Source organism: Bos indicus x Bos taurus, chromosome 23 (genome assembly GCF_003369695.1).
Source record: "Bos indicus x Bos taurus breed Angus x Brahman F1 hybrid chromosome 23, Bos_hybrid_MaternalHap_v2.0, whole genome shotgun sequence".
Taxonomy (NCBI): Eukaryota; Metazoa; Chordata; class Mammalia; order Artiodactyla; family Bovidae; genus Bos; species Bos indicus x Bos taurus.
Window position 1 is genome coordinate 12313393 of NC_040098.1, and position 26407 is coordinate 12339799.

The 26407-nt window shown below is 42.7% G+C and overlaps 1 protein-coding gene across 5 annotated transcripts in view; it reads left to right on the plus strand.

Annotated features, from left to right (window-relative positions):
* Positions 1-18010, plus strand: part of RNF8 (ring finger protein 8) — a 37172-nt gene extending 19162 nt beyond the window's left edge. For 3 of the 5 annotated variants that reach the window (XR_003507994.1, XR_003507996.1, XR_003507997.1), the window contains 7 exons: positions 1243-1983; positions 4292-4354; positions 7260-7349; positions 9129-9236; positions 11456-11660; positions 12971-13094; positions 17543-17631. Coding sequence is in view for 1 of the 5 variants with exons in the window: in XM_027524259.1 (XP_027380060.1) it covers positions 1243-1983; positions 4292-4354; positions 7260-7349; positions 9129-9236; positions 11456-11660; positions 17543-17559 (1224 nt within the window). In the remaining 4 variants the exon portion in view is untranslated. Of the gene's footprint in view, positions 1-1242; positions 1984-4291; positions 4355-7259; positions 7350-9128; positions 9237-11455; positions 11661-12970; positions 13095-17542 lie in introns of all 5 variants that reach the window. The other 2 variants (XR_003507995.1, XM_027524259.1) reach the window with 2 other exon arrangements.
* The last annotated feature ends 8397 nt before the right edge of the window (positions 18011-26407 follow it).

The following is a 26407-nucleotide window of genomic DNA, read 5'->3' on the forward strand; positions in this document are numbered from 1 at the left end:
GCACTTGCATATACCCTTACATAATGCTTACCATGTGCCAGGTACTTTTCTAAGTATATTACACATGTTATCTCATTAAATCCACACAAATACCATGAGGGAGACTGTTATTATCTTCCACTTGATAGATGTGGCAACTGGGGCCTAGAGAAGTTAAGAAACTTGCCTGAATCATGCAACTGTTAAGTAATGGAGCCAGATTACAAACCCAGGCAGGCTGACTTCAGGGTTCATGCTCTTAATCTCCACACTATGATTTAAACCACAAAAGTAAATATTGAGCATTTGTTATATGCGAGTCACTGTGCTAAGTGTTTTGCATGAATCATCTCAGTCATTCCTCACAGGAGCAGCATGAGGTGGGAACTGTACTATTTTACAGACAAAACTGATACATAAAGAGTAAACTGCTGAAGGCCATGCAATTAAGAAGCCCAAGGTGGTTCATTTGAGCTATAAACCTAAGTTTGTATAAATCCAGCGCTCTGGCTCTTAACCTCTCTGTTCTATTACCCATTGAAAGTGAAAGTGTTAGTTGCTCAGTCATGTCCAACTCTTTGCGACCTCATGAACTGTAGCCTGCCATGCTCCTCTGTCCATGGAATTCTCCAGGCAAGAATACTGGAGTAGATAACCATTCCCTTCTCCAGGGGATCTTCCTGACCCAGGGATTGAACCTGTGTCTCCTTTCTGGGGTTGTTATCTGGGTCAGATCCCACCTTCAGTTTGACCACAGTGCTAGGTGTTGGTACTTTCTTTCTTGGTTTATGAGTTCTGGGGAGTGTTTTTTTCAATTCCCCAATGTGCTCAGGGGTCATACACAGGCAGAGATAGTGCCTGCATGACTTTCTTGGAACCTCATCATTAGAATGCTACTTCCTTTACTAATAGCAGTTTTTCTAGTCTTGGCCCTTTGCCCCTAGTTTATATCAGTAGAGCTATTCGATTTCAGTTTTTAATGCTACTGCATTTATTTGAGTAAATTCATCCTCCAGTAATAAGGTGATTCCTGCCTATTTTACAGGCAGTTCTCTGAAGACATGAACGTCATATAGGTAATAAGCCAAAGCACTATTTGAAGAGTTCTGTTTCTAAGAATGGTGGTTTATGAGCCTTTCTTTTCTTTCTATTTGTTCTCAAGTGTTTTCTTCCTAAAAAGACAGAAGGTTTTGCAGCAGCAGGAGAAAAATTAAGAGGAGGAAAATCATGACGCTTAATTTGTCTTTCTTTCCCTTTCCCCAGAGTCTGAATGGTGTCTGGCTGAACAGAGAACGTCTAGAACCTTTAAAGGTCTATTCTATCCATAAAGGAGATCACATCCAGCTTGGGGTACCTCTGGAAAATAAGGAGAATGCAGAGTATGAATATGAAGTTACTGAAGAAGATTGGGAGAGGATTTATCCTTGTCTTTCCCCCAAAAGTGACCAGATGATGGAAAAAAATAAGGGCTTGAGAACTAAAAGGAAATTTAGTTTGGATGAATTAGAGGGTTCTGGAGCTGAAGGCCCCTCAAATTTGAAATCCAAAATAAGTAAATTGTCTTGTGAACCTGGTCAGCAAGTGAAGTCACATGGGAAGGGTAAAGTGGCCAGTCAACCTTCTGAATATTTGGATCCTAAGTTGACTTCTTTTGAGCCAAGTGTGAAGACCACAGGGGCTCATGTTAACCCAGGCCCTGCAAAAGTTATAGAGCTTCTTCGTAAGAAGAAGAAAGCTTCAAATCCTTCAGCATCTCAGAGCAGCTTAGAGCTGTTTAAGGTAACCATGTCCAGGATCCTAATGCTGAAAACACAGATGCAGGAAAAACAGGTGGCTGTTCTGAATGTGAAAAAGCAGACTAAAAAAGGGAGCTCAAAGAAGATTGTGAAAATGGAGCAGGAACTGCAGGATTTACAGTCCCAGCTGTGTGCAGAGCAGGCCCAACAGCAGGCCAGAGTGGAGCAGCTCGAGAAGACTATCCAGGAAGAGCAGCAGCATCTCGAGGTACCACACAGGAGGGAAGGACAAGATACCCCTTGTGATGGGCAGGCCCTTTGTGAGCCTGTGACCAGAGCTCTCTGTTTCTAGATCAGGGACCATATGTTTAGTGCCAGGGACAAGAGATGTAATGTGATCAGAAAACTTTGAGGTCTGCATGATGATCGGATCAGGAGCCAGAGTTGGGTTGCCAACATGGGGTAAGTGGACTGGCAGAACCAGCCAAGATGCGTGAGGTTGTAAAAGCTGAGGCATCTCAGAGCTGAGGTGAATTTAGAGAGAGGCTGGATGAAGGTCAAGATACTGCCAAATTACAGTACACTCCAATTAAAGTATTAGTTGTTTTCATGAGTAATCTTCCTCTGCCCTGAGGTCAAAGCCAAATTCCTGTACCCAAGGCAGATAGAGGTCAGCTGGTTACTCTGCCCTTGATTTACCTGTTACTTGTAGCTAACCTAGGAAGTGGGAGGCTAGAAAGGGAAAAATGTTTATTTCTGTCCTGAGTAGCCAGCATGGGAGGGGGCAGGTACACCATCATTCAGTTGTTGGGTTGAGGGCTACCTTCCATAGGATGTCTACCTCTTCAGTAGATAAAATGACTGTCTTAGCTGTGTCAAGGTGAGAGTAAATGTGTCTGCATCCCTGAGTCATTTGTTTAGTTGATCAGCTCTTGCACAGAGCTTCTTGGCTAGGGCTGATCCTGGTTCTGCTCAAAATGTCAGTTCCCATCTGGCCAGAACCACGTGATTTACTCCCACCCACTTCCTCAGGTAGGACTGAATGTCAAGAATTCCCCGTTGTTGACTTAGAATTAAGAAGGGCCAATCAGGATTGAAGTGAATAAGCTTTTATCTTTCCTTTACTTTACTCAGGGTAAGAAACAACCACTTGTGTTGGCTTATTTCTGAACAATTTATAGATTTCATCTAAGCTCTGCTATCCCCTGGAACTGATGGTCTTAGCAAAGGCCATGGATTAAGTAGGTCTTTCTCAGGGTATACATTGCTTGTTTATGTGTACTTTTTGTTGCCCTTTTCCAGCCTGGACTGGTTCTTGAAATTAATAGAGGGAGGTTAATCTCTACATATTTAGTGTATGACACCTTCACCAGAGCAGAACTCTCTTTAAAGGCTAATATGTTCAATAACAAGAGTTACTGTTGATTAATATTTGTGGCTGCTCTGGGCATGCTTCAAGATGTAGCTAGCTGTCAAATCTTTCCATACTAAAAGGGTAAAGAAAGGCAAAAAGGACCCGTTTAGGGAATTTCTCTAGGAATGAGAGGGTCATATATAAATTGCTCATAGTGAGGTATATCTAGTCCTTTATTACTAGCTGCATTTTCCTCTGTCACCAAGCCCTAGGAATTTATCCTACCCTTGCTGCTTGCTCAGAAGCTCATTAAACCCTTGTTATTTCACACAGATTTTTGGGGGGGGGCAGGGTGGAGTGGGTGCACTCCACAGCTTGTGGGATCTTAGTTCCCTGACCAGGGATTGAACCCAGGTCTTCAGCAGTGAGAGTGCAGAGTCCTAACAATTGGACGGCCAGGGAATTCCCACACAGAATTTTTTTTGAGCACCCACGTTGCCTGGCACTATACTTGGGTCTGGGTTGTTATAAAGATGCTTAATAAATGGTTTTTGTCATAAAGGAATGGATCTTGTTGAGACAAGATATACACAAAATAATCACAGTAGTTTCAAAAGTCTGTAGATTTAAATTAGAGAACAATTTCCAGTTGGTGTATTAAGCGGGTAGGTAATTCTTAAGGAGGGAAGGACCCAGAGGTTCTCGTGGAGGGTGCTGGATGTAGGGGAGTGATGGTGTGGAAGACATCCACACCCGAGGGGGCCCTTGGAGGAAATGCAGCCCAGGCAGGCGGAGAAGGAACAGCTTATGGGCCAGAGGTGGGAAAGACTCGGAGTGAGAGACAGAGTGGCCAGAACTGAGGAAAGAAACATGGCGGAGCTGTGAGTGCCAGCCCAGGAGATTGTATTTCAATTTAGATATTTGGTGATGCAGAAACTCTCAGTTTCCATCCTTTTGAGAGTCATAGCATTAGCCAGTGAAGGGGACTTGGAGTATTAATCCAGAGTTTCTCCAGAACACCCTGAGTGGTGACTTGAAGGTGGCAGCCGTGAGATGTGCAGTGTTTGAGCCAACAGCTTAAAGTAAAACGGGAGATTTCCCACTCCCTCCCTTCCCCCTGTTGTTTCCAGATGCCTCTGCTAGCAGCTCTGCTTGTTTCTGTATTTTGCCCCTTTCTCCCCTTTCTACAGGGAAGCCTTCCATTTTGTTTTTGGCTTTTTAGGGTTTGGAGAAAGAGGAAGGTGAAGAGGACCTGAAGCAGCAGCTGGCCCAGGCTCTGCAGGAGGTAACTTATGCTTGCTGTTGTCCTGAGATTATAGTGGGCGAGAGTGGGGGCAGCCAGGCTTCATGTGCCCACTGGCTGCCTCTGCTACTTAGCACACCCCTCTGCAGCACCTCCAATCTGTAGCCAGAGCAGGTGGCAGCAGCTCACAGGATCAGGTCTGAGATTTGGAACCTCACAGACATGCCAGACCTCAGTGTGAAAGCTTACGTCTTCATCTGAGCACGAGATGCTCTAGTGAAGATGAAACAGAGCCTGTAGCAATTAGGAGGCTCTCTGGGAGAATGGCTGCACATTCAGAAAGGTGAGGACAGCAGAGGGAAATTGCGAGCCGTGACTTGGCCACCAGGGCCTGCAACGCATCCTATTACCTCACTATTCCTGAGTTGAAGCCATTCTGAAACCATTCAAGAATGTTCCAATTACGCATCTTAGCTTAGGTTGAGAATTTGCAGTTTACCAGCCACTGAAACATATCAATTTACTAAACGGGCAAGACTCACAGGAATAAAATTATCCTAAAAGATTGTCTGTTACTTATTGAATTTAACTTTAGTACCTCGCTCTGTTTATCTTTTAATGAGTTCTTTTGCATCTTAAAAACCTGCTTTGTCTTCTGTCAGTTATGTGTGATGATTAGTAGTTTAAGTCAGGAGGTTAGCGTTCATATCTTCTTGAGAAAAATGAGCCTTCGGGTTAGAATTTGTTTCGAATTTAGTTCTTTTATTGCTTAGCTATCTGTCAACCTTCTTACAGTGCTAACAGTCACATATTCCTGCATGCTTGGGAGTTTGCCCACTTTGATTTCCTTGGGTTCACAAACAGCCTTGGAAAGAATTAGGTGAAAAATTCAATCTTTCTGGAATTTTATTTTCTAAGCTTGTGTATTTTCTAGGTTGGGAGGGTGGGCATGTTTCCCATTTAGAGGATTATTAAATTAATATTCAGATATCATTTTGAAATTGACTGGAAAAGAGGAAGGTTCTGCTCTTGAAAATCCTTGAAGGATCATTAAGAACCCTGCACCCGCAATGCCTGACACTCTTCTGAGACAGACCAGAGAACGCTGTCGTTTAACCTAAGGCGCTTGGCCACCCCCCTTCATTAACCCGACGCAGGATACTTTCAGGTCGTGGCTCTCTGACGACATGCCTGGGGGCTTACTACCCTCAAACGAAACACGGTGGTTTTTTGTTCCAGTTGATTGTCCTTCTGAAGCTGTTCTTTTTCATTTTCCAGACCTATAATTATAACAACTTGCCTTTACATAGAGATTTTAAAACTTTCCTGAGTGCTATCATGTATGTCTTTGTTTTTTCTTACTAACCCTGATGTCAGAGAAGGCAATGGCACTCCATTCCAGTACTTTTGCCTGGAGGATCCCATGGACGGAGGAGCCTGGTGGGCTGCAGTCCATGGGGTTGCTAGAGTCGGACACGACTGAGCGACTTCACTTTCACTTTTCACTTTCATGCATTGGAGAAGGAAATGGCAACCCACTCCAGTGTTCTTGCCTGGAGAATCCCGGGGACGGGAAGCCTGGTTGGCTGCTGTCTATGGGGTTGCACAGAGTTGGACACGACTGAAGTGACGCAGCAGCAGCAGCAACCCTGATGTAGGAGGGGCACCTGTTTTCCCATTTTATAGAAAGTTAAGGCACAGGCACCTAATTAGTAGTCAAGGTGAATACTAAGGACTTCTGATATAACTGACTGTTTTTTTTTTGAGCCCACGCATTTTAAAATGTATTTCTTTGAGTGATACCTTTTCAGAATACTTAACCACCTTCTTTAAAAAACGATCTGAAATGAAATTTAAAATATAATCTATACTTAAGCATTAGGGAACTCAGAAATTATGTTTCATAGAAATGGAACTTCTTGACATTTGATGTAGGCAATGAGTCATGGTAAATAAGCCATTAGCTCTTGGGCATGCCAGTTTCTAGAATACCAAGGCAGAGTTCAGGCAATGTTGCCTTATCAGCACATAGTATGTGATTTATAGAGTAAATATTAGGTTAAAGGTCTTTTTTTTTTTTTTTTTTCAATGAAAACAGTTATCTAGTTTTCCTGAATCCTGTATGCTGCTGCTGCTAAGTCGCTTCAGTTGTGTCCAACTCGGTGCGACCCCATAGACAGCACAGCCCAACAGGCTCTCCTGTCCCTGGGATTCTCCAGGCAAGAACAGTGGAGTGGGTTGCCATGTCCTTCTCCAGTGCATGAAAGTGAAAAGTGAAAGTGAAGTCGCCCAGGCATGTCCGACTCTTAGCAACCCCATGGACTGCAGCCCACCAGGCTCCTCCATCCATGGGATTCTCCATGCAAGAGTACTGGAGTGGGGTGCCATCGCCTTTTCCAGAATCCTGTATATCCCTGATTATTTCTTAAAAGCTGCTCCTAGTTCTGGGTAGCCTTAGAGTTAGTTACTAGTTCTTCAGCATTGGTTCCCAGAGTCACTTGGGTGGCTTTTTGAAAAATGCACATCCCATATATGTGTATAACTGATTCACTTTGCTGTGTAGCAGAAGGTAACACAACATTGTAAATCAACTATACTCCAATAGATTTTTTTTTTAAATGAAGTCCCTGGGCCCCAAGCCAAACCCACAAAGTCAGACACTCTGGAAGTTCTTCAGTTACTTTGGATGACCATGAAGGTTGGGTTATTTCCAGAGGGATTAATAGATTTGATGGCTTCCCTCCCTATCTGCTCCTTTCCCTGGAAAAAAAAAAAAAAGCAGCATTTAACTGGGATGTCTTGAAGAAACAAAAACATTATTTTGAAATTGCCCAATCCATTAATCTCTTGAACCAAAGCTGCTGACAGAGGGAGGGACAGGCATGGTGGCTAACAGGAACAATATAGTGCCATGCATCTTGAGTGTGTATCTGCTGTGTTTCTGCAGTATCGGTCTCTGGTGGAAGAGCTAAATCGCAGCAAGAAGAACTTTGAAGCGATCATTCAAGCCAAGGACAAAGAATTGGAGCAGACCAAGGTACTGGAAAGAAGAAGGTTTAGAATAATTTGGTTAGTACATGCAACTCAGCATTCTCAACAGTGCAAGGATTGCTTTGGTGAATGAAGGGAGAGGTATGGCTATTCCCTGCCTCAAGGGAAATAATCTTTAAAATTGTTTAGGCCTATAGAAGGTTCTGCCTGTAAGACAACACCTGTTTCCTTCCCTCACTCAGAAGCGAAATGCTGGAAATGATACATCCTGCAGTCTAGTCCATTGTCTGTGGTAGATGCTCCTTCAGAGTGTCTCACTCACATAGGCTAAGGGGTGGTGTAGTCAAAATAAAAAGTAGTTCATCTTGATGCATTTGTGTAATTATTTCTCACATCAAATCAATGACACTCTTAAATTAGGGGTTGTAGACTCAAATGCCCCCTGGAGTCAGACTGATAAAAGAAGTGAATGAAGTGGCCTGGGTGTAAGAACACAGTGGGGAGCTGTGAGGCGGAATTCCACCCTCACCCATACCCCAAGAGGCAGCTCTTCTCTCCAGCAGCCAGTTGCCAACCAGAAGTGCAGGTCCAGTGTTGTCAGATCGGAGTTTTCCACAGAAAATGGAAATCCAGATGTTTATGTGAAGTATCACAATTTTCAAGTAGTAGCAACAGGTTCAGTTTTTTGATACCATGAATGCCAAACTAAATAAATAAGTCTATAGGCTGGATGTAGTCCACAGGCCACCAGTTTGCATCCTCTGATGGGAAATTAATGCCTGAGTCTGACTACATCTCTCAGCCCACCCTTCCTCAAGTACACATCTGGAGCAGATTACAGAAAGGCGAGGACTCTTTTTCCACTTGATTTGCTATCCTTATCCTCTATTTAAATCATGTAGTACTTTATTCCCCAGCCTCTAAGACGCCACCACATCTTTTTAAATCCAGCAATTCAAAAGTTTTCAAGGAACTTGACTCTAGTTATAAATGGGTCCATTCCCTCTTCACTGTCCTGATTAGTCTCACAATCTTTGCTTTGATAAGAGAAAATAAAACATGAAAAATAACCTCTCAAATACACCCTCTTTTGGCTTTTCCTCTCCGCGCTAGGGGCACTTAATAAATGTTGACTTCAAGAGAGCACATCTAGATCCTCCTTGAAAAGAGTGTCCATCAGCAGTCTGTCTCTTGGGGAAAGCACAGGGAAATTGCATGGCAGGAGTGGGAAGTAACAAGCATCACAGAGCATGAGGCCTGAAGATACTTCAACAGGCCATCTCTCCAGCCTCCTGCCTCCAGGCACCTTGGGTATTATCCTTATTTTGTAGGAGAGACATCTGCAGAGAACACAGAGGACCTTATACACTAATTCAGGCTTCCTGCCTTTATGGACTGTTCCTCGTTTCTTTTCTTATCCAGTGAGCTCTTGGCTGCTTAGGATGGTTTTGTATCCCCTCTGAACTGCAGTGTGCTATAGAATACCTAATGTCTCGTTCTGGCCTCGGATGGTTGGTGGGGTTGGTATGCTGACTTCAGTTTTTCTCATTTGGTTATTTTTGGGAAGGAGACCAAAACTGCAATACCAATACATACTCATGAAGTCGAGAAAGGAAAAAAAGGATGACAGCACCCTATATTAGAAAGCAGTTCTGAGAAGCGGTAGTCCTTGGGGCAAGAATTTTATTCTTGTGTTACTACGCCAGGGTGAATTTTTAATTTAGATTCTTTCTGAATCCTACTGCAGACTGTTAATCCTGCTCTGTCCTGTTTTGCATTCTTGTTAGTTCTCCCGAATGACAGGTGGGGTTGTATGTCTTTGCAGGAAGAGAAGGAGAAGGTGCAAGCACAGAAGGAGGAAGTTCTTAGCCACATGAATGACGTGCTAGAGAATGAGCTCCAGTGCATTATTTGCTCAGAATACTTCGTTGAGGTAATGATGAGCAGTGGCTCATGCCTTCTCACTCTCCCACCCCTGAATGGAGCCTCCGCTGCACAGACTGCTTCTGCTCTAGGGTAACATTCTGAAGAGATTTTCTGAAGAGATTTTTCCTGCAGGAACTTACGGTAGCTATTTGACTTCAAAGTGGCTGCTGGGGGTGGCCACTTCTCACTTGTCTTTGTGGTCTTCTTTACCTCCACTGGCTTTTTTCATACTTCATTTGTTCTTGAGTTCTTTTTTTGGCAGAATCAGTGTTTGGGGCTATAATAAAGCCTTTATCTTTTTGTTGTTGAGGGAAAACACTTCGGTTTTGAAGAACCATCTAGGGGCTGCCCCACCCTCCCACAGGTCAGAATGTCATATGTTTCCTACATTCCAGCAACTATGTGCTGTTGGATTTTGTGGGGTTTTTTGTTTTTTTTTGCCTAGTGTTGAGCTCCTGCAGGTTTTTTTTGTTTTTTTTTTTAACCTCCTGGGAGACATTTGATTCTGGCAGAATCCAGAATTAGATGGCATTAGAAATTTGAAGTATCAGAATAAAGCTACTCAATAAAGCTAGTCTTTCTTTGCTCTGAATGGAAACAGTGCTGAGAGTGGGCGTGCAGTGCAGCCTTTGAACAAGGGGGTAAATGTCATTGAGGTATGATCACGGGATTCAGTGGCCAAATGGAACATTTTTCAGGGACTCTGAGGCTCCTTAATGAAACATCACGCCTAGGATTTCATTTGTTATCCTGTCTTCTTTTTGCATAGACTCTCTTATTTTCACAAATTATACCATTTTGTCCAGTTCATCTTACACAACAAGTGTTAAACTAAAGTTGTTAAATGATAGTGCTTTTCAGACTCATTAAAAAGAAAACGCATACACACACAGCTTCCTTTTTTTCTGGTGGCCTTTAGGGAGCTTGGGTCTATTAGCCTCCTGAAAAATCTGTCCTGGATAGACCTGTTTCTTTTGCTTTGGATCTACTTTGACTTCAGATCATAATTTCCCCATAGTTTGTAGTCATTTGATTCCCTACTTTGGAGAAACTCAGTTAGTACTGTTTCGACATGACTTATGCACCGTAATAGAAGACTACAAGGAAAGGGGTTGGAATAGGTCATGAGTTAGCCAACCTGGAGTGTCTGCACGACATGTAAGAGACAAATAACTTGATCTTTGTTTGGTTTAGAGCATGTGCTGACCTTTCCTGCTGGTCCTCTCTTAAAATCAGTGTTGGGGAAGAGATTTCATTTTAGTCAAGCAGGTTTTTAGTCCTGTTTATGAGAATTTTGTCTCATTCTTTATTTCTACTTTTTTTCTTTTTTTTGTATGTCTCATTCTTTACTGAGAATGTTTCCTAGTTGGCCTTCTGGCCTCCACTTGGAATTTGGAAAATAATGCAAAGTTTGTGTTATTTCCCCCTGCATTCCCAAAAGCAAGAAAGAAAACTTTTTAGTTCCAGAAAAAGTTGTATCTTAGGAGAGGTACAAAAACAAGGGTAACGAAGAGTATGGTTTTTGTTTTGAAAAGTAATAAGGACCTTGGCAGAAAGCTGATCATTGGGGTTGCGCAGGAGCGCCTCAGATACGGGCCTTTTTCTGCTTTCTCTCTTCTCATAGGCTTATTGATATTACTTAAGGCACTGTCAGTTGAACCCATTACCTTTTTTCCTATTTTGTTTTTAGATTCTTTTTCCCTAGCCTAAGTTCTTTTACGTATACTTTTTAAAGCTTCTTTTGAGTAGAGATAAGGCTCTCCTACCATTCTGTATACTGAGTATTCACTGTGTGAATTAAAATTGAGGTTCTAATTCACCATTAGGACATAAATTTGTTTTTTATGAGAGAACTAGTGATGTATTTGTATCAGACATGCACGTTTTCTAGTCCTACTTAAGTCCAGTGACTTGTATTTGCAGGACAGCTAAGCCACGTTGGCAGTGTGAACTGAGTTGGTGGAACAAAATAAGACAAATCAGCCTACCTGGAGCCCGAGTTTATGAGCTTAACTTTGAGAGAGAAAACAAATAATCTAACATGAAGCTTAAAATTTACAGTTCCTAGGAATGATTCTGATACCCTTTGTAAGCCCTCTAGATGAAGTTATGGTTAAATTTCCATTTCGTCTTGAGAACTAACTCCTTTCGTAACTCTGAGATCACAACGGCCCTGGGGGAGTAAGGGTCACAGTTCTCATGTGTGTGTTCACGTTTCCATTTTAGGCTGTCACCTTGAACTGTGCCCATAGTTTCTGCTCCTACTGTATCAATGAGTGGATGAAGCGGAAAGTAGAATGCCCCATTTGTCGGAAGGACATCAAGTCCAAAACCCGCTCCCTGGTTCTGGACAATTGCATTAGTAAGATGGTAGACAATCTGAACTCAGAAGTGAAAGAACGACGAATTGTCCTCATCAGGGAACGAAAAGGTGAGTGAGTATGAAAAGAGGTGAGTCCCCTCAACAGAGTTAAAGAGTTTTTTGGATCCAGAAGAGTCAGATAAATGATTCTTGAGCTTAAGAAGGAGGTGGAAGAAATGGGGGAAAGTAAAGGAAGCTAAAGGTAATAACCATGTAAGAAACAGTTGAGGCAGATGGAATATGTGGGCAGCGGGGAATGGGGAGGCTTAGGTGTTTGTGTCTTAGTTACGGGAATAGAAAAACACACGGGTGGACAACTTACAGTGTTAGTCACTAGATGGGGCTGTCGTTCAAGACAGTTTAGTTGCTGTCTATTGCTGTCGGTAGGTTGCAGAAACCTTAGGTTGGGTACACAATAAATTATAAATAGGATTTGTACAAGTCAAAGATTCAGAACTTGGAAAATGCCAAAAAATATGAAGAAAAGATGTATAGGTTCTATCTGTAAGAGTCACAGCTTAACTACACAAATCGGGCATAACGTTAAGCCAAAAAGAGATTAATTTAATCCTACTATGTTAACTTTACTAGTACTAGTATGACTCAGTCGTGTCCAACTCTTTGCGACCCCCTGGACTGTAGCCCACCAGGCTCCTCCCTCCATGGGATTCTCCAGGCAAGAATACTGGAGTGGGTTGCCATTTCCTTCTCCAGGGGATCTTCCCCACCTAGGGATCGAACCCGGGTCTCCCGCATTGTGGGCAGATGCTTTAACCTCTGAGCCACCAGGGAAGCATGTTAACTTTGTGCGTCCTAATAAAAAAGTTTCCCGGAGAGACTTTGAATAAAGAGATTAGGGAAGTGGGGGTGGGTGAGTTTCCTCAAGGAACCATACTCCCATAGAGAGTATCTGCTCCTCTAACACAAGTGATCTCATCACACTTGGGGCCTGCTCTGTTGAGGATTGCAGAGCCACTCTGCTTGAGACTTAAATGTCCTTGTGGCAAAAGAATGTATCCTGGGGCAAAGCACAAGGAAACTAGTGGATCAGAAGAATTGGTTATTAGGCAGGGATGAGAGTTCAGAGGAGGAGGGTAGATCTGATTATCATGTTCAGTCCCTTTAGAAATCCTATACAGCTCTACCCTCTGGGAAAGCTCAGAGTACTGAGAGGTCAATTGGTTGCACATAAAGGGCCAGTCAGAGAAGAAGAATCAAAAGCTCACTGCCCTTCCAGGTGCTTCCCACCACCTGGCCATCGGGAAGCCATGTTCATGTATGTATTTGGATGTACCCTTTTCTGAGTTAAGAGAAGCCAAAGGCTTAAATGCCACAGTGCTAAGAACAGGATCTTCTGTCTATTGCTTTCTTTCTCCTAGCCCTTCAGCAAATATCAGCCTCTTTGAATCAGGCCAGAAATCTGATGCTGACTTGTAAGCAGCTGTAGTGTGGAATTGGCCCTTGGTTGGTGAGCCATTGCAGGGGCAGCAGACCAGTCACAGGGTAGGTGTTGAGCCTGTTTTGCCCAAGGAAGACATTCTGACCTTTGGGAGGGTAGGGCAACTCTCAGGTGGCTCTTTGAAGTCAAAGTATTTTCTGCTTTTTTGACAATTATGTGCTATTGGACTTTGTGCCCAGTTTTGAGTCCCTATAGGTGTGTGTGTGTGTGTGTGTGTGTGTGTGTGTTTTAATCCTCCTAGGAGCCACTTGATTCTGGCAGAATCCGTTGCTGTTTCTCTCCACCTCTCATCAGTCCTTAACCATTTATAGAAACATTACACTAGGCACTGGAATAAAGAGATAAGGTATTATCTCAGCTCTCACAATCTGTGGAGGAGACAGAAAAGCAAGTAGGTTGCGTGCAAGTTCCATAATAGGGTGCTGAAAAAACTGCAGAGGAGAGGACATTCAATTTGACCTGGACAGGTTGGAGGTATGGGAACAAGCTTCACAGAAGAAGTGACATTTGAACTGAGTTCCAACGGCTCTGGGGATGATGCTTTCCAAGCAGAGGAATCAGCACAAGCACAGAGGTGTGAGAAGCAGTGAGCTGTTTGTTCCTCTCAGGGCCCTGCTTAGTGGCCCAAACAGGACACAAGGTCTGTATGGTGCCAGAGGAGCATGAGGACAGCCGAGGCTTAGGAGGTGTCTGCTGAGGTGTTGTGAATGCCTTCTGTTTTCTTCTCCCCTTTCTGAGAGGAATGCTGACCTGGGAACCCAGATTTGACCAAGCCTGTGAGCTTAAGTTTGCTGCGTCTGTGTGTGGGTGGGGATACCCAAGTACTTTCTTTTTTTGCTTTTTGGTTTTTGGATGTTATGATTTTTATTTTTTTCTTTGAAGTAAAATTGATGTACCTAGTGACTTGATATTTTTATACGTTACAGAATTATCACCATAATAAGTCTAGTTACCATCTGTCACTATACAAAGTGATTACAGTATTACTGATTATATTCCCTGTGCTGTACATTACATCCCTGTGACTTAATTTATTTTGTAAGTGGAAGTTAATTCCCTTCCCCTGTTTCACCCATTCTGCTATCACTTTCCACATTCCCGCTATCACAAACCCCCAGATTGTTCTTTGTAGATTGTATTTATAAGTCTGTTTCTGTTTTGTTATGTTTGTTCATTTGTTTTTTAGATTCCAGATTTAAGTAAAATCGTATGGAATTTGCCTTTCTCTCTGATTTATTTCACTTAACAGAGTACCTTCTAGGTTCATCCATGTTGTTGCAAATGGGAAGATCTCATTCTTTTTTGTGGCTGAGTAGTAGCCCCTTGTGTGTGTGTGTATGTATTTATGTATGTGTATTTTCTTTATTCATGTGTTGATGGGCACCTAAGTTCTTTCTGTATCGTAGCTGTTGTCACTAATGCTGCAGTGAACACTGGGGGTGCATATGTCTTTCTGAGTTAATGTTTTCATTTTCTTTGGATAAATACCTAGAAGTGGAATTGTTGGGTTTTATGGTAGCTCTTTTTTTAATTTTCTGAGGAACCTCAGTATTGTTCTCCATAGTGGTTGTACCAGTTTACATTCCTACCAACAGTGGAGGAGGGTTCCTTTCTCTCCACACACCCATATAGACTTTCTTCACCCAGCCCGCTGACTAGGTTTCTTCTCAAAAGTCCAAGCATGGTAGATGCATGCAGCCATTGGAAAGAGAAAGAAGGACCCTGTGTCCTAAATTCATCTGTGACTCCTCTCACGCAGAGTTAATACTGCAAGGTGGATAATATCAGACCCCTCTTCTCTCTCCGAAGGCTAAAGCAGGTACCTTTTTGGTGACACTGGGAGCCGACAAAGTAAACCGGATCGGCCTGCCTGATGCACGCACTGGCTGAGAGCAGCTCTGGCAGCAGTCTCGGTTTCTGCAGTTATCGCAGCAAGTGCAGCTTTGAGGTTTTCTCCAGAGACAGACGGAGGTGCTGAGGCCTGATTTAGGGAAACAGGTGCCAGAGCCATCAGCAGCTTCAGTGGGCTGCAGTGTGGAGTTTAGAGGAAATTCTCAGTTCAGATACCACCCTTCTTTGCCAATTGAAAGCCGGTTTAATCCCCAGTGCATGGGAATTTTTAAAGGACCAAATGTAGGATCTGGAAAGTAGAATTGGCAGGCCTGTAATTGTCACTGTTCTGACACTGGCAGGGCCCTTTTCCTCCTGGGTAGGGGAGCGCTTATCACAGGTTTGGAGAGGAGGGTCTGCCTGTCTGATTTCACCAAGAGCAGTGCTACTCCAGGCCTGCCTGGCTGGTTGGTGTCTTCAAGGCCCATATCCCCATGGGAGAGTAATGCCTTATGATTGATTAGCCATAGATCCTCAGTAAAGTCTGTGGGGCCAGATTATCCAGAAGAGGGGAGGAGGAGGAGAGTTTAGGGTGCCAGATCCTGTGTTGGAGAAAGGGTGCCCTGGAGCTGGGGCAGATAATGAATGTTAAGCACGTGTCGCGTGAGTAATTGCAGCCTTCTGGGATATTGACATGAGGTTTTTCTGAAGGAAAGATGTTTTGTGACATGAGCTGGGGAGGTGCTGGAGCTGAGTCTTCTGTCAGTTGCCCCCCACCTTCCCCGTTTGTTCTATTCTCATTAAGTGTTGGTCGGTTCACATGAGTGTTAACATTCTCACTTTAAGCTTTCCCTCGGAGTTTCTTTGGGTTGTGCTCAAAAAAGAAAAAAGCAAAGTATCTAGAATAAAATCTTGCCAGTCCTTTAGAACAGGGATTTTCAGTCCAGAGACTTTTTCAGATTGCAGCTCCCAGCTCCCTTGGTACTGTAATATGAAAGTGAGGCTGCTAGTGGGAGTTGTCCATGGCCTTTCGGGGGTGTTGAGGTGGGGAGAAAGGTTTATGGACCACAGCTTTCCCGAATCTGTGAGAGATTGGTGGTCTCTGGGAAGATTGGCCCAGGTGAGATCACATAGCCTGTGGCTCTTGCCGGCTTCCTATAGGCTAGGAGGAGTGTGATCCAGACACAGGACAGGAGAAACTCTGTCTCTGAAGAGAGCACCTGGCAGGCTTTCCCTGGTTATTACCCATCATCACCTGTTGAAAGACAGAGCCTCATAAAGGACTATGTAGGGAATGGCAGCAGTAACAGTGTCTGCCAAGTTGACCTCATCCAGAGAGAATACTTGTTACCAAGATGTTTTATGTTTTTTTGACTCTACCGTGTGGATTGCAGATGAGATCTTATTTCCCTGACTAGGGATTGAACCCAGTGCCTGCGGCAGTGGAATTTCAGAGTCCTAACCACTGGACTACTAGGGGATTCCCAGCAAGTACCCAGTCCTGCACCAAGAACCTAGAAGGTCACGTGCATGAAGTCAGCATGCCCACCTGGTATAAGGACAGTGTTTGTCTAAGATAAAGTGGCTCTCAGCAAGACTGGCATGGGGTGGGGGCAGGTGTCCACATACATGCACTCACAGTTTATAATGCTGGACTCTTAAAAATTTATCCTTTGCAAAATTATCATGGGATCAAAAATTATCAGATTTGTTAATAGAAGCTTAAAAAAAAAAAAAATTCTCCATCACCACCCTCTCATTTTTGCCCCTCCCTTTTTCCTTCCCTTCTCTTTTGTCACTTATTGTCATTCCTTGCCTTGTCCCTTGATGGATGTCTCCTCCATAACCCTTATTATCCCCTTATATATAAATGTAATAACCCTTTCAATCTGCCTTCCAAAGCATTCCACACCTTAATCTCAAAGAAAGTCTTGAGATTGCCTTTGGTGTAAGCAAGATTCCCTGCTTCTCTGGGATCAAGGAAGCAGAAGCTAATGGAAAACACTAGAGGCCAGTGAATAGCCCCTCCCACCCCCTCCCTCTCTGGACAGACTTTGAAGGTGCATCTCTTCCCTGCTTGTTGCTGTATATGTATTTCCTTCCTTCCTCCAAAAGGTACTAACTGAACCAGCTTTGTGCCTGGCACTCTTCTAGGTATGAGGAATAGAAGAAGTGAAAATCTAATTAGTTAGATGTGATTTGTGCTTTCTCGCTAATAAAGCAAGAAAGGGGCCAGGAGTGATGGAAAGAGTGTTGGCAGTCCTTGATAGAGTAGTCAGGGTAGTCACTAAGGAGAAGGTGGTGTTGGGGGAAGTTCTAAAGGCGGTGCCCATGCTGCTGTCTAGGGAAAGGGTTTTGGAGGAACAGCATGGAGGCGACATAGCGGGAGTGGAATGAGCGATGGGGAGGAGAAGAGGAAGTGAGGTCAGAAGGTTGGGCAGAGGGCAGGCTGAGTAGAGATTTATAGGCCTTTGGAAGGACTTCAACTTTTACTCTGGAAGAAGAGAAGGGTGGGCTGTAAGCAGAGTGATGTGACCTCACATCTGTGTCTTGATTCACCGTGGCTGCTGTGTGGGGAAAGGCCTGAGGAGGGCAGCAGGGAGGCCAAGGAAGGAAATGCAGGCTCCTCCTCTATTTCTCTCTCTCTCTCTTGTCTCCAAAGGAAAGAGATTGTTCTGAAGACAGTGCTCCAGGGGCGTGGACAGACTGCAAGGCACTGGGAACTTCAGATGGTCTGGAAGATTCTCTTGGACGGTCTTGGGCATCTCTGAGAGCATGGGATGGACCCACTGGGACAGAATGAGTTAGGAAACCCTCCATCACGAGCCTCCGCCTGGGCCGTCCCTGCTGCCACCATTGTCTGAAGCCCCGACTGCTTCAGGGTCCTTGAGAGACTCTGTTCACTACATGTTGTATGGGTTATATATATCTGTTGTACTTTTTAAACTTGTTGTTATTGTTTGGGTACCTCAGAAGCACCTCTGTTGACATTTGTTTGGGACAAATTGGGTATTACCCCTATTGCTGCCCCCGAAGGCAAAGGCAGCCTCTATTTGAGAGGATGGCATACCTCTTCTTTGTGAAAACAAGATGTCATTTCCTGAAAATAAAATGTAAAACCGATCAGTTGCTCAGCTGGGCTTTGGTATATTTATCTTCCTTTCCTTCCAGCTCCAGACAGTCTCACAAGTAAACACTGGCAGCTCATAAATCGCAACCAAGAAAGTCACTGTATCAGATGATATACTCAAGTGAATGTCTGCCTCAGAAGCCAAGCCCAAGATTGTGACCGCAGCAGATGGCTCTGTTAAGCCCCTGACTGGCGTGTCTCCTTTTCATTTCAGAGATGAGTCACCACTTCCTGGTTTTAGGATGGAGTGAATTCCCTTCTTTCAGCTGGAGTTCCAAAGTATCTGTTTTACCTAAAGTATCTGTTTTACCTAATGTCAGGCATGATTGAGAATCTGATATGCTTTAAAAAAAATTAAAAGCCATTTCTCTTTTGCTGCTTTCCTGTTTTAAACAAAACTAGTTTGATGTTTGGGAAACAGAAGCGTAGGAAAACCTGTGGTATCCTTGGTTACCAGTGATGAGAAGGAAGGAAAACACAGGAAGCTGCAGAGTAGTTATTTAAAACAAGGAGCTCCAGTAGGAAACTGGTTGTGCATTATGTCATTCAGTGATTTGTTTCCAGATGGAAAAGTATTTTCCTCTCCATTTTTACTGCCTGCCTATGGAACCTTTCTTTGTAGTTCTTTATTTATATTACAGGTATTTCATAGCGATGGTAGGTTTTTCCATTATTGAATCTTCTGTATATTGGGATTCTAGTGTCCCTAGTCTTCACGTCCATCTTTCTCAACAGGATTACTGATTGAAATACTGGTGCTGTCAAGGAAGAATAAGTTAAACATAGAAAATAATACTTTAAAAATAGCCATTATAAACCAACACCATATTGTAAAGCAGTTATCCTCCCAATAAATAAAAAATAAAATTTTTTTAAAACCTTAAAAAAAAATAGCCATTATAACCAAATCAAAAAACTCTGGAGAAATAGAAGGAAGATTACTACCATCTTGATGTAACAGTCTCCTGTTTATCCCCTGTCTATGTGTTTTGTTTATACATTGCATGGGATATAAATATTTCTAGAATTGTACAGATAAATACTTTTTTTATAAGGGAGAGGTGCTTTTATCAGAAAAGTTGACAGTCTGGGGAAATGGTAGACTCATGTCCAAAGACCAACTCCAAAAATCCGGGTTAGCTATGACAGCTTATTTTTGTTTTTTTTATTATTATTATTTTTTAATTGAAGTACAATTGATAACAGTGTTGTTACTTTGCAGCGAATCGAAGTGAAGTGAAGTCACTCAGTTGTGTCCAGTTCTTTGCAACCCCATGGACTGTAGCCTACCAGGTTCCTCCGCCCCTGGGATTTTCCAGGCAAGAGTACTGGAGTGGGGTGCCATTGCCTTCAGTTATATATACTTTCTGTTTGTAATATTCTTTTCCATTATATTTTATCACTGAATGTAGTTCCCTGTGCTGTGCAGTAGGACCTTGTTGATCCGTTCTCTATATTATAGCTTCATCTACCAACCCCAGCCTCTCGCCCAGCCCCTCCCCTACTCCCTTTCCCCTTGGCAACCATAAATCTGTTTTCTGCATCCATGCGTCTGATTTGTAGATAGGTTTGTTCGTGTCATATTTTAGATTCCACCTTTAAGTGATAGCATATGGGATTCGTCTTTCTTTTTCTGACCTACTTCAGTTAGTATGATTGAAGTACATCTGTTTGCATCCATGTTGCTGCAAATGGCATTATTTCATTCTTCTTTTATGACTGAGGAGTATGCCGTTATATATATGTATCACATCTTTATCAATTCATCTGTCAGTGGATATTTAGTTTCCATATCTTGGCTATTGTGAGTAGCGCTGCTATGAATATAAGGGGTGCAGGTATCTTTTTGAATTAGAGTTTTGTCTGGATATATGCCCAGGAGTGGGATTGCTGGATCATATAGCAATTCTATTTTTAGTTTTCTGAGGACCCTCAACACATTTTTCTATAGTGGCTGTACCAACTTACATTCCCACCAACAGTGTAGGAGGGTTCCTTTTTCTGCACATCTTCTCTTACATGTTATTTGTAGAGTTTTTAATAATGACCATTCTGACCCCGGTGCGAGGTGGTTCCTCATTGTAATTTTGATTTGCCTTTCTCCAATAATTAGCAATGTTGAGCATCTTGTCATGTACCTATTGGCCATTTGTATTTTTTCTTCGGAGAAACGTCTAAGTCTTCTGTCCATTTTTTGATTGAATTGTTTGGGGGTTTTTGTTGTTGAATTGTATAAGCTGTTTGTATATTTTGAAAGTTAACCCCTTACTGGTTGCATCATTTTTATTTCTGTTGCCTTGGGAGACTGACCTAAGAAAACATTGGTACAATTTATGTCAGAGAATGTTTTGCCTGTGATCTCTTCTGGGTGTTTAATGGTGTATGAAAGTGAAAGTGAAGTCACTCAGTCGTGTCCGACTCCTTGTGACCCCATGGACTGTAGCCTACCAGGTTCCTCCATCCATGGGATTTTTCCAGGTAAGAGTACTGGAGTGGGTTGCCATTTCCTTCTCCAGGGGATCTTCCCAACTCAGGGCTCGAACCCAGGTCTCCCGCATTGTAGATAGACACTTTACCCTCTGAGCCATCAGGGAAGTCCTAAATGGTGTTATGTCTTATGTTTAAGTCTTTAAGCCATTTTGAGTTTACTTTTGTGTATAGTAAGAGGGTGTGTTCTAACTTCATCAGTTTACATGTGGGTCTCCAAGTTTCCTGATACCACTTGCTGAAGAGACTTTTTCCGCTTGTGTAGTCTCGCCTCCTTTGTCAAAGATTAATTGACTGTAGGTGTGTGTGTTTATTTCTGGGCTCTCTGTTCTGTTCCACTGAGCCTCACATGTCTGTTTTTTTGTGCAGATACTGCACCGTTTTAATTTACTGTAGTATTGTCTGAAGTTGAGAAGGTTATGCCTCCTGCTTGCTGCTTTTTCTTCAAGATCTCTTTGGCAATTCTGGGTCTTTTACAGCTTCATATAAAATTTTAGGACTATTTGTTTTAGTTCTGTGAAAAATGTCATGAGTAATTTGATAAAGATTGCATTAAATGTGTAGATTGATCTGGGTAGTATGGCCACTTTAACAATGTTAATTCTTCCAATCCAAGAGTATGGGATATCTTTCCATTTCTTTTGAGTCATCTTCAGTTTCCTTTATTAATGTTTTATAGTTCTCAGTGTAGAAGTCTTTCACCTCCTTGGTCAGGTTTATTCCTAAGTATTTTATTTTTTGGAGTGTGACTTTTGAAAGGTATTGTTTTTTTTCTTACATCACTTTTGTGATATTTCACTAGTCGTGTAAAGAAATGCAGATGATTTCTGTGTGTTAATCTTGTATCCTTCCTTGCTGAATTCATTTATAAGTTCTGGTAATTTTCTATAGAGTCATTAGGGTGTTCTATGTACAGAATCGTGCCGGGCTTCCCGGGTGGTCCAGTGGTTAAGAATTCATGTCACAATGCCAAGGACACCGGTTCAATCCCTGGTCCAGGAAGATCCCTGGGTGCCTTGGAGCAGCTAAGCCTGTGCGCCACAACTACTGAGCCCACGCTCTTGAGCCCACGCTCTGCAACAGAGAAGCCCTCACAGCCAAAGAGTGACCTCTCTTTGCCACAACTAGAGAAAGCCCACACGCAGCAACAACAACCCAGTGTAGCCAAAAATAGATCAATAAATGAATGTTTAAAAAAAATCATGTCATCTGCATATAATCATCTGGTAATAGGGTCACATGTTTTGAAATCATCTGGTAATATGGTTGCATGTTTTGAAATCGGAAGGTACGAAAGGACCTAGGGTGAAAAGCCTGTCACCTTTGTGCCCCAGTGGCACTTCCCTGCACAGAGGTGACGAGTGGTGCTGCTTCCTCCTATGTTCTTCCAGAGATGTTCTCTGTCTGTACAAGCAAAACATACATGTAGGCCTTCTTTCCCACAGATGGTAACAAACTGCACACTGCTTTGCACCTTGCTGTTTCCAGTCACATTTTGATGACTGGTCCGTGTCAGAACATGTGGAATCTTCTCTTTCTGTGTCACAGCTGCCTAGTACTCTGTTACGTGTTTGCACCATGAATTTGTTTTTCCAGTTTTTCTCTTTTTAAATCTAAGTTGCTTTAAACCCTTTACTCGTTGTTCATACAACTCTCAAAGTCCTATTAAATAGATCTCAGAATATATACTTTCAACTAAAACAAACAAACAAAAAATAATGGCAATAAAAATGACATAGACCCCATAAAGTGGTATATGAAGAATGAAAAAAAGGAAATCTGGAAATTCACCTAGTGGGAGTTCTTTATTAAAATCAAAGAGTTGTAATCTTAAAAAAAAAAAAAAATTATGGATATAGCTTTTTCTAAATGTTAGTAATGGTCTAGTAAATCTGGTTCCATAGTAATCTGACTACTTCTATCTGCAATTCCAATAATCTACATTGAAATAAGAACAGAATCTATTAGGCTCCCAATTCCACCAAACCCTACAGTACAAAACTTCAGTAAAACCAAGGCAGAGTATCCATGGTAAAATCAGTCTGCTCCCAACCAACCAAGAAAAAGATATCATTTGGTATGAATAGCCATTTACATTCTGACAAGATCTAGGCTTGAGAAAATCAGTTTCATTTCTAGTAAGATTTGTGTCATTGCCACTAAAATCCTTATAATTTATGTTGCATGCTATATAATTGTGTTGGGTGACTGCAAATGAGCTGTATAGTTAAAACTATAGTTAACTGGTTCTTAAATGGTCAGGTGGTTACCATGCTGGAGAATTCCATGGACAGAAGTACAGTCCAGGGGTTCACAAAGAATTGGACACGACCGAGTGACTAACACTTTCACTTTTTTTTTTTTTTACCATGTTGGGGACAAGTAGCTTCCCTCTTTTTACTCTGTTTTAAAACAGTGCTGCAGGGAACAGCCTTATACATCACTGGAGGAAAGATCCTCAGAAGAGACACCTCTTAACTCAAGAGCCTAAAGGCTGTCTGCAGAGACTGATCTCACAGCATGATCCTTTTCTTCTCTTCCTTGGCTGTTGGACACAGTGACTTGCAACCTCTCCTTCCAAAACACATGTTTCAAGGGTGCACACAAGTTCAGACAATGAGTTCTTAAATAAAAAAAAGACTTTAAAAACTTGGGTTTGAATCCCCAGTCCTGCTATTTGTAACTGTGTGACCTTGGGCAAGTTACTCAACCTCCCTGAGCCTCAGTTTCTTCATATCTAAAATACCCTGATCTGTTATTGTGAGGTCTAAATATTCCAATTATTGCACTGCTCAGAAACAAACTTAAATGTTCTGTTATTAAAGGACACAAACCAAAAATTAACCCAAACTTTCACATCGTTTCTCTCAGCCACAATACGTTCTTTTCCCAAAGCGATACCTGATATGAAACACCATCTCCATTTTGCTTGCCTGGGAAGATACGTGGTAACTTTTTTGCCTTGCAGCGCCAAACCACAGTACAGCTGAACCCCACCACTGTGCATTCTGGCTCTAATTAAAGGCATGTTCTCTGCAACAGGGCTCTGAGAAACTGGGTAAAGAGGGTTTGTTTCGGATTCTGGCTTTATTAAGCAGATGAATGCAGCCAGCAAGCTCTGTGAAGCGCTTTGCAGTGAGTGGCAGGTGTCCTGTGTCCATCTGATTATGTTAACCTAGAAAGGGCTCACTCTACCTCTAGCCAGTCTTCATGCCAGCAATCAGACTCTGCCAGGGCGGGGGACTTTGCCCTTTGTGGGTTGGATAGCTGGATACCTGTTATCTGATTTTCTGATTGGAAACTGCTGTTTTTATAGAAGGACCTAAATCCCCTCGTTATCTCCAGCCCTTCTCTCTCAAGTACTTTCTGCTCTGTGAACAACCATCCAGGCAGTCACCACAGCTCCAAGAGCGCCTGGGATGGGCACCTCTCTCCAACTGCCTGTTTGGCTTTTTATAGCCTGACTCTGTGTAGAATCTCCTCACTTCCTATCTGAAGATAAATCAGGCGTGCCCTAGGTTTGTCTGTCTCAACAACTCATTCCCCTAGGCTTCTAAAAAAAAAGTCTACAATTAATCTATTTGACATAGAAATTAAAGGAAGGAATGTCTAACTTGCACTGTGGTCCTAACCTAAGAAGAGTCTAAGATGGTTAAAATCCTAGTATCTCTGTCTCTTACCCAGAAAAGCAGTCTTGTTAACAGCGGCAGGGCCTGATCTGAGCAGAATGCTGCCGCTGGTAACTGGAGGCCAAGCGCTTGTTCTTCTGAACACCAGAAAACTTCCCAGCTGGTCAACTCTTTGAACTGTTTCCATCAATGGGGGTTGAAGCTGTAGGAGCTCCCGAGGAGAAGATGGGACCTTGTGTTGATGAAAAGTAATGAACTGTCTTATCTGATTCTTTCATTTTAGATGAGCCTATGAATCCTGCACGATAAAGACACAGATGCTGGAATTCCTTTGTCTGCAGCATCCCCAAACAGTGTGCCCACCAGGGGTTACCCGAGCTCATCAATTTGATTTCCAAGCAAGCTTGTTGCTTTACCAGAGTCTAATCTGGATCCCCACGTCAAGTCCAATTTCCAGACCCACCCTCCCTGCGGTCCATCTTCCCCAGGACCTGTGAATACTCGAATCTTGAGTGACTTCTCAGTCATCTAGTCGCTTATTGAATTCTGGATGTCTGCAATTCAATTCAGCATTAGTTGTTGGATGCCCATTTTTTACTAGGTCCTGCTCTAGGTGTTTATGCCCCAAACAAAAGAAAAAAAGCCATTGTAAGCTACATTCTAGTAAAGAGTCAAAAGATCACAAGCTTGCCACAAAGGTTTATCAGATCCTCTGGAAGTGGTTTAGCAGTGCTGCCTACCTAAAAGCCAGCATAGTGGGTGTGCCTTCATCCACACATTTCCAGAAATGGGATTTTGGATAAGGGGGTCCTGTGGAGGTGCAGAGGGGTTGAAGTGATGGAGCTTGGATTCAAGCCTGGTTAGGGTGGAAAATGAAGACAGGAGGGAGGTGATAATTAGACTATAGATGAGTCCAGGGCCTGCAGGAGGTACCACAGGATCAAAGAACAGTATCTGAAAGAGAGAGCTGGGAGTTGGAGAACTGATGTGTGGATTTAGTATTTAAAGACTGGAATAGTTCTACAACCAAACAATGATGTTTTTAATCTCAAAATGATGAGGCTTTGCTTGATGAGCACTCTCCTTCATGAAAGTAACCTCATTTGTTTTAATTATACATGTGTGTTAGTCACTCAGTCGTGTCCAACTCTGTGACTCCATGGACTGTAGCCACCAGGCTCCTCTGTCCATGGAATTTCACAGGCAAGAATACGGGAGTAGGTTGCCATCCCTTCTCCAGGGAATCTTCCCAACCCAGGGATCGTACCTGGATCTCTCACATTACAGGCAGGTTCTTTACTATCTGAGCCACGAGGGAAGCCCCTTTAATTATACAGACCATATGTATTTTATTAATATAATTACTATTGTTTTATTTATACAATAAATTTATTTAATAAAAATTATAATTTATTAAATATTTCTATATTATATGTTGATACATTGTTCTTATGGATATGTTCTTTTACATATATTCATTTGAAGATAGCATATTTTTAAATAATATGTAAGAGCTTCATTTTTGAGGATATATTTTTACTTTAATTCTTTATCACCCATTTTCTTTTCCACCTTAATCTCCAGCTGCAACAGTCAAAACAAATTAAGCATTATTTTAAGATGCTGTTACAAAAATCTTCGGTTCCTGTCCTTTTCTTGCATCTATCTCACCTACATTTGTCTTTTTTGACTATTCATCACCCAGACTACTTTCATATTAATAACTAATTCCCTTCCTTATGAAGCAAAGCCCTCTTCCCCACAAAGAAGCTGAAAGTACTTGCTTTCCCAAAGAATTCCTTGTGGCTAGAGCTACATACAGAACTGCTGCTGCTGCTAAGTCACTTCGGTCGTGTCCGACTCTGTGCGACCCCATAGACAGCAGCCCACCAGGCTCCCCCGTCCCTGGGATTCTCCAGGCAAGAACACTGGAGTGGGTTGCCATGTCCTTCTCCAATGCATGAAAGTGAAAAGTGAAAGTGAAGTCGCTCAGTCGTGTCTGACTCTTAGCGACCCCATGGACTGCAGCCCACCAGGCTCCTCCATCCATGGGATTTTCCAGGCAAGAGTACTGGAGTGGGGTGCCATTGCTTTCGCCAACATACAGAACAAGGATGCCTTAATTTGGCACTCTCAACCTGTGAACTGGGAATGGGATTTAAAGATGCTGGGCCCAGCAGAATCATGTTCTGTGGGAGAGGTGGCTGATAAGTCATTTCTAGAAGCAGTCGTGACAGTGGCGCTTGCAGGATGGTCCCTGGTCAAGGGCATCTGCCATATA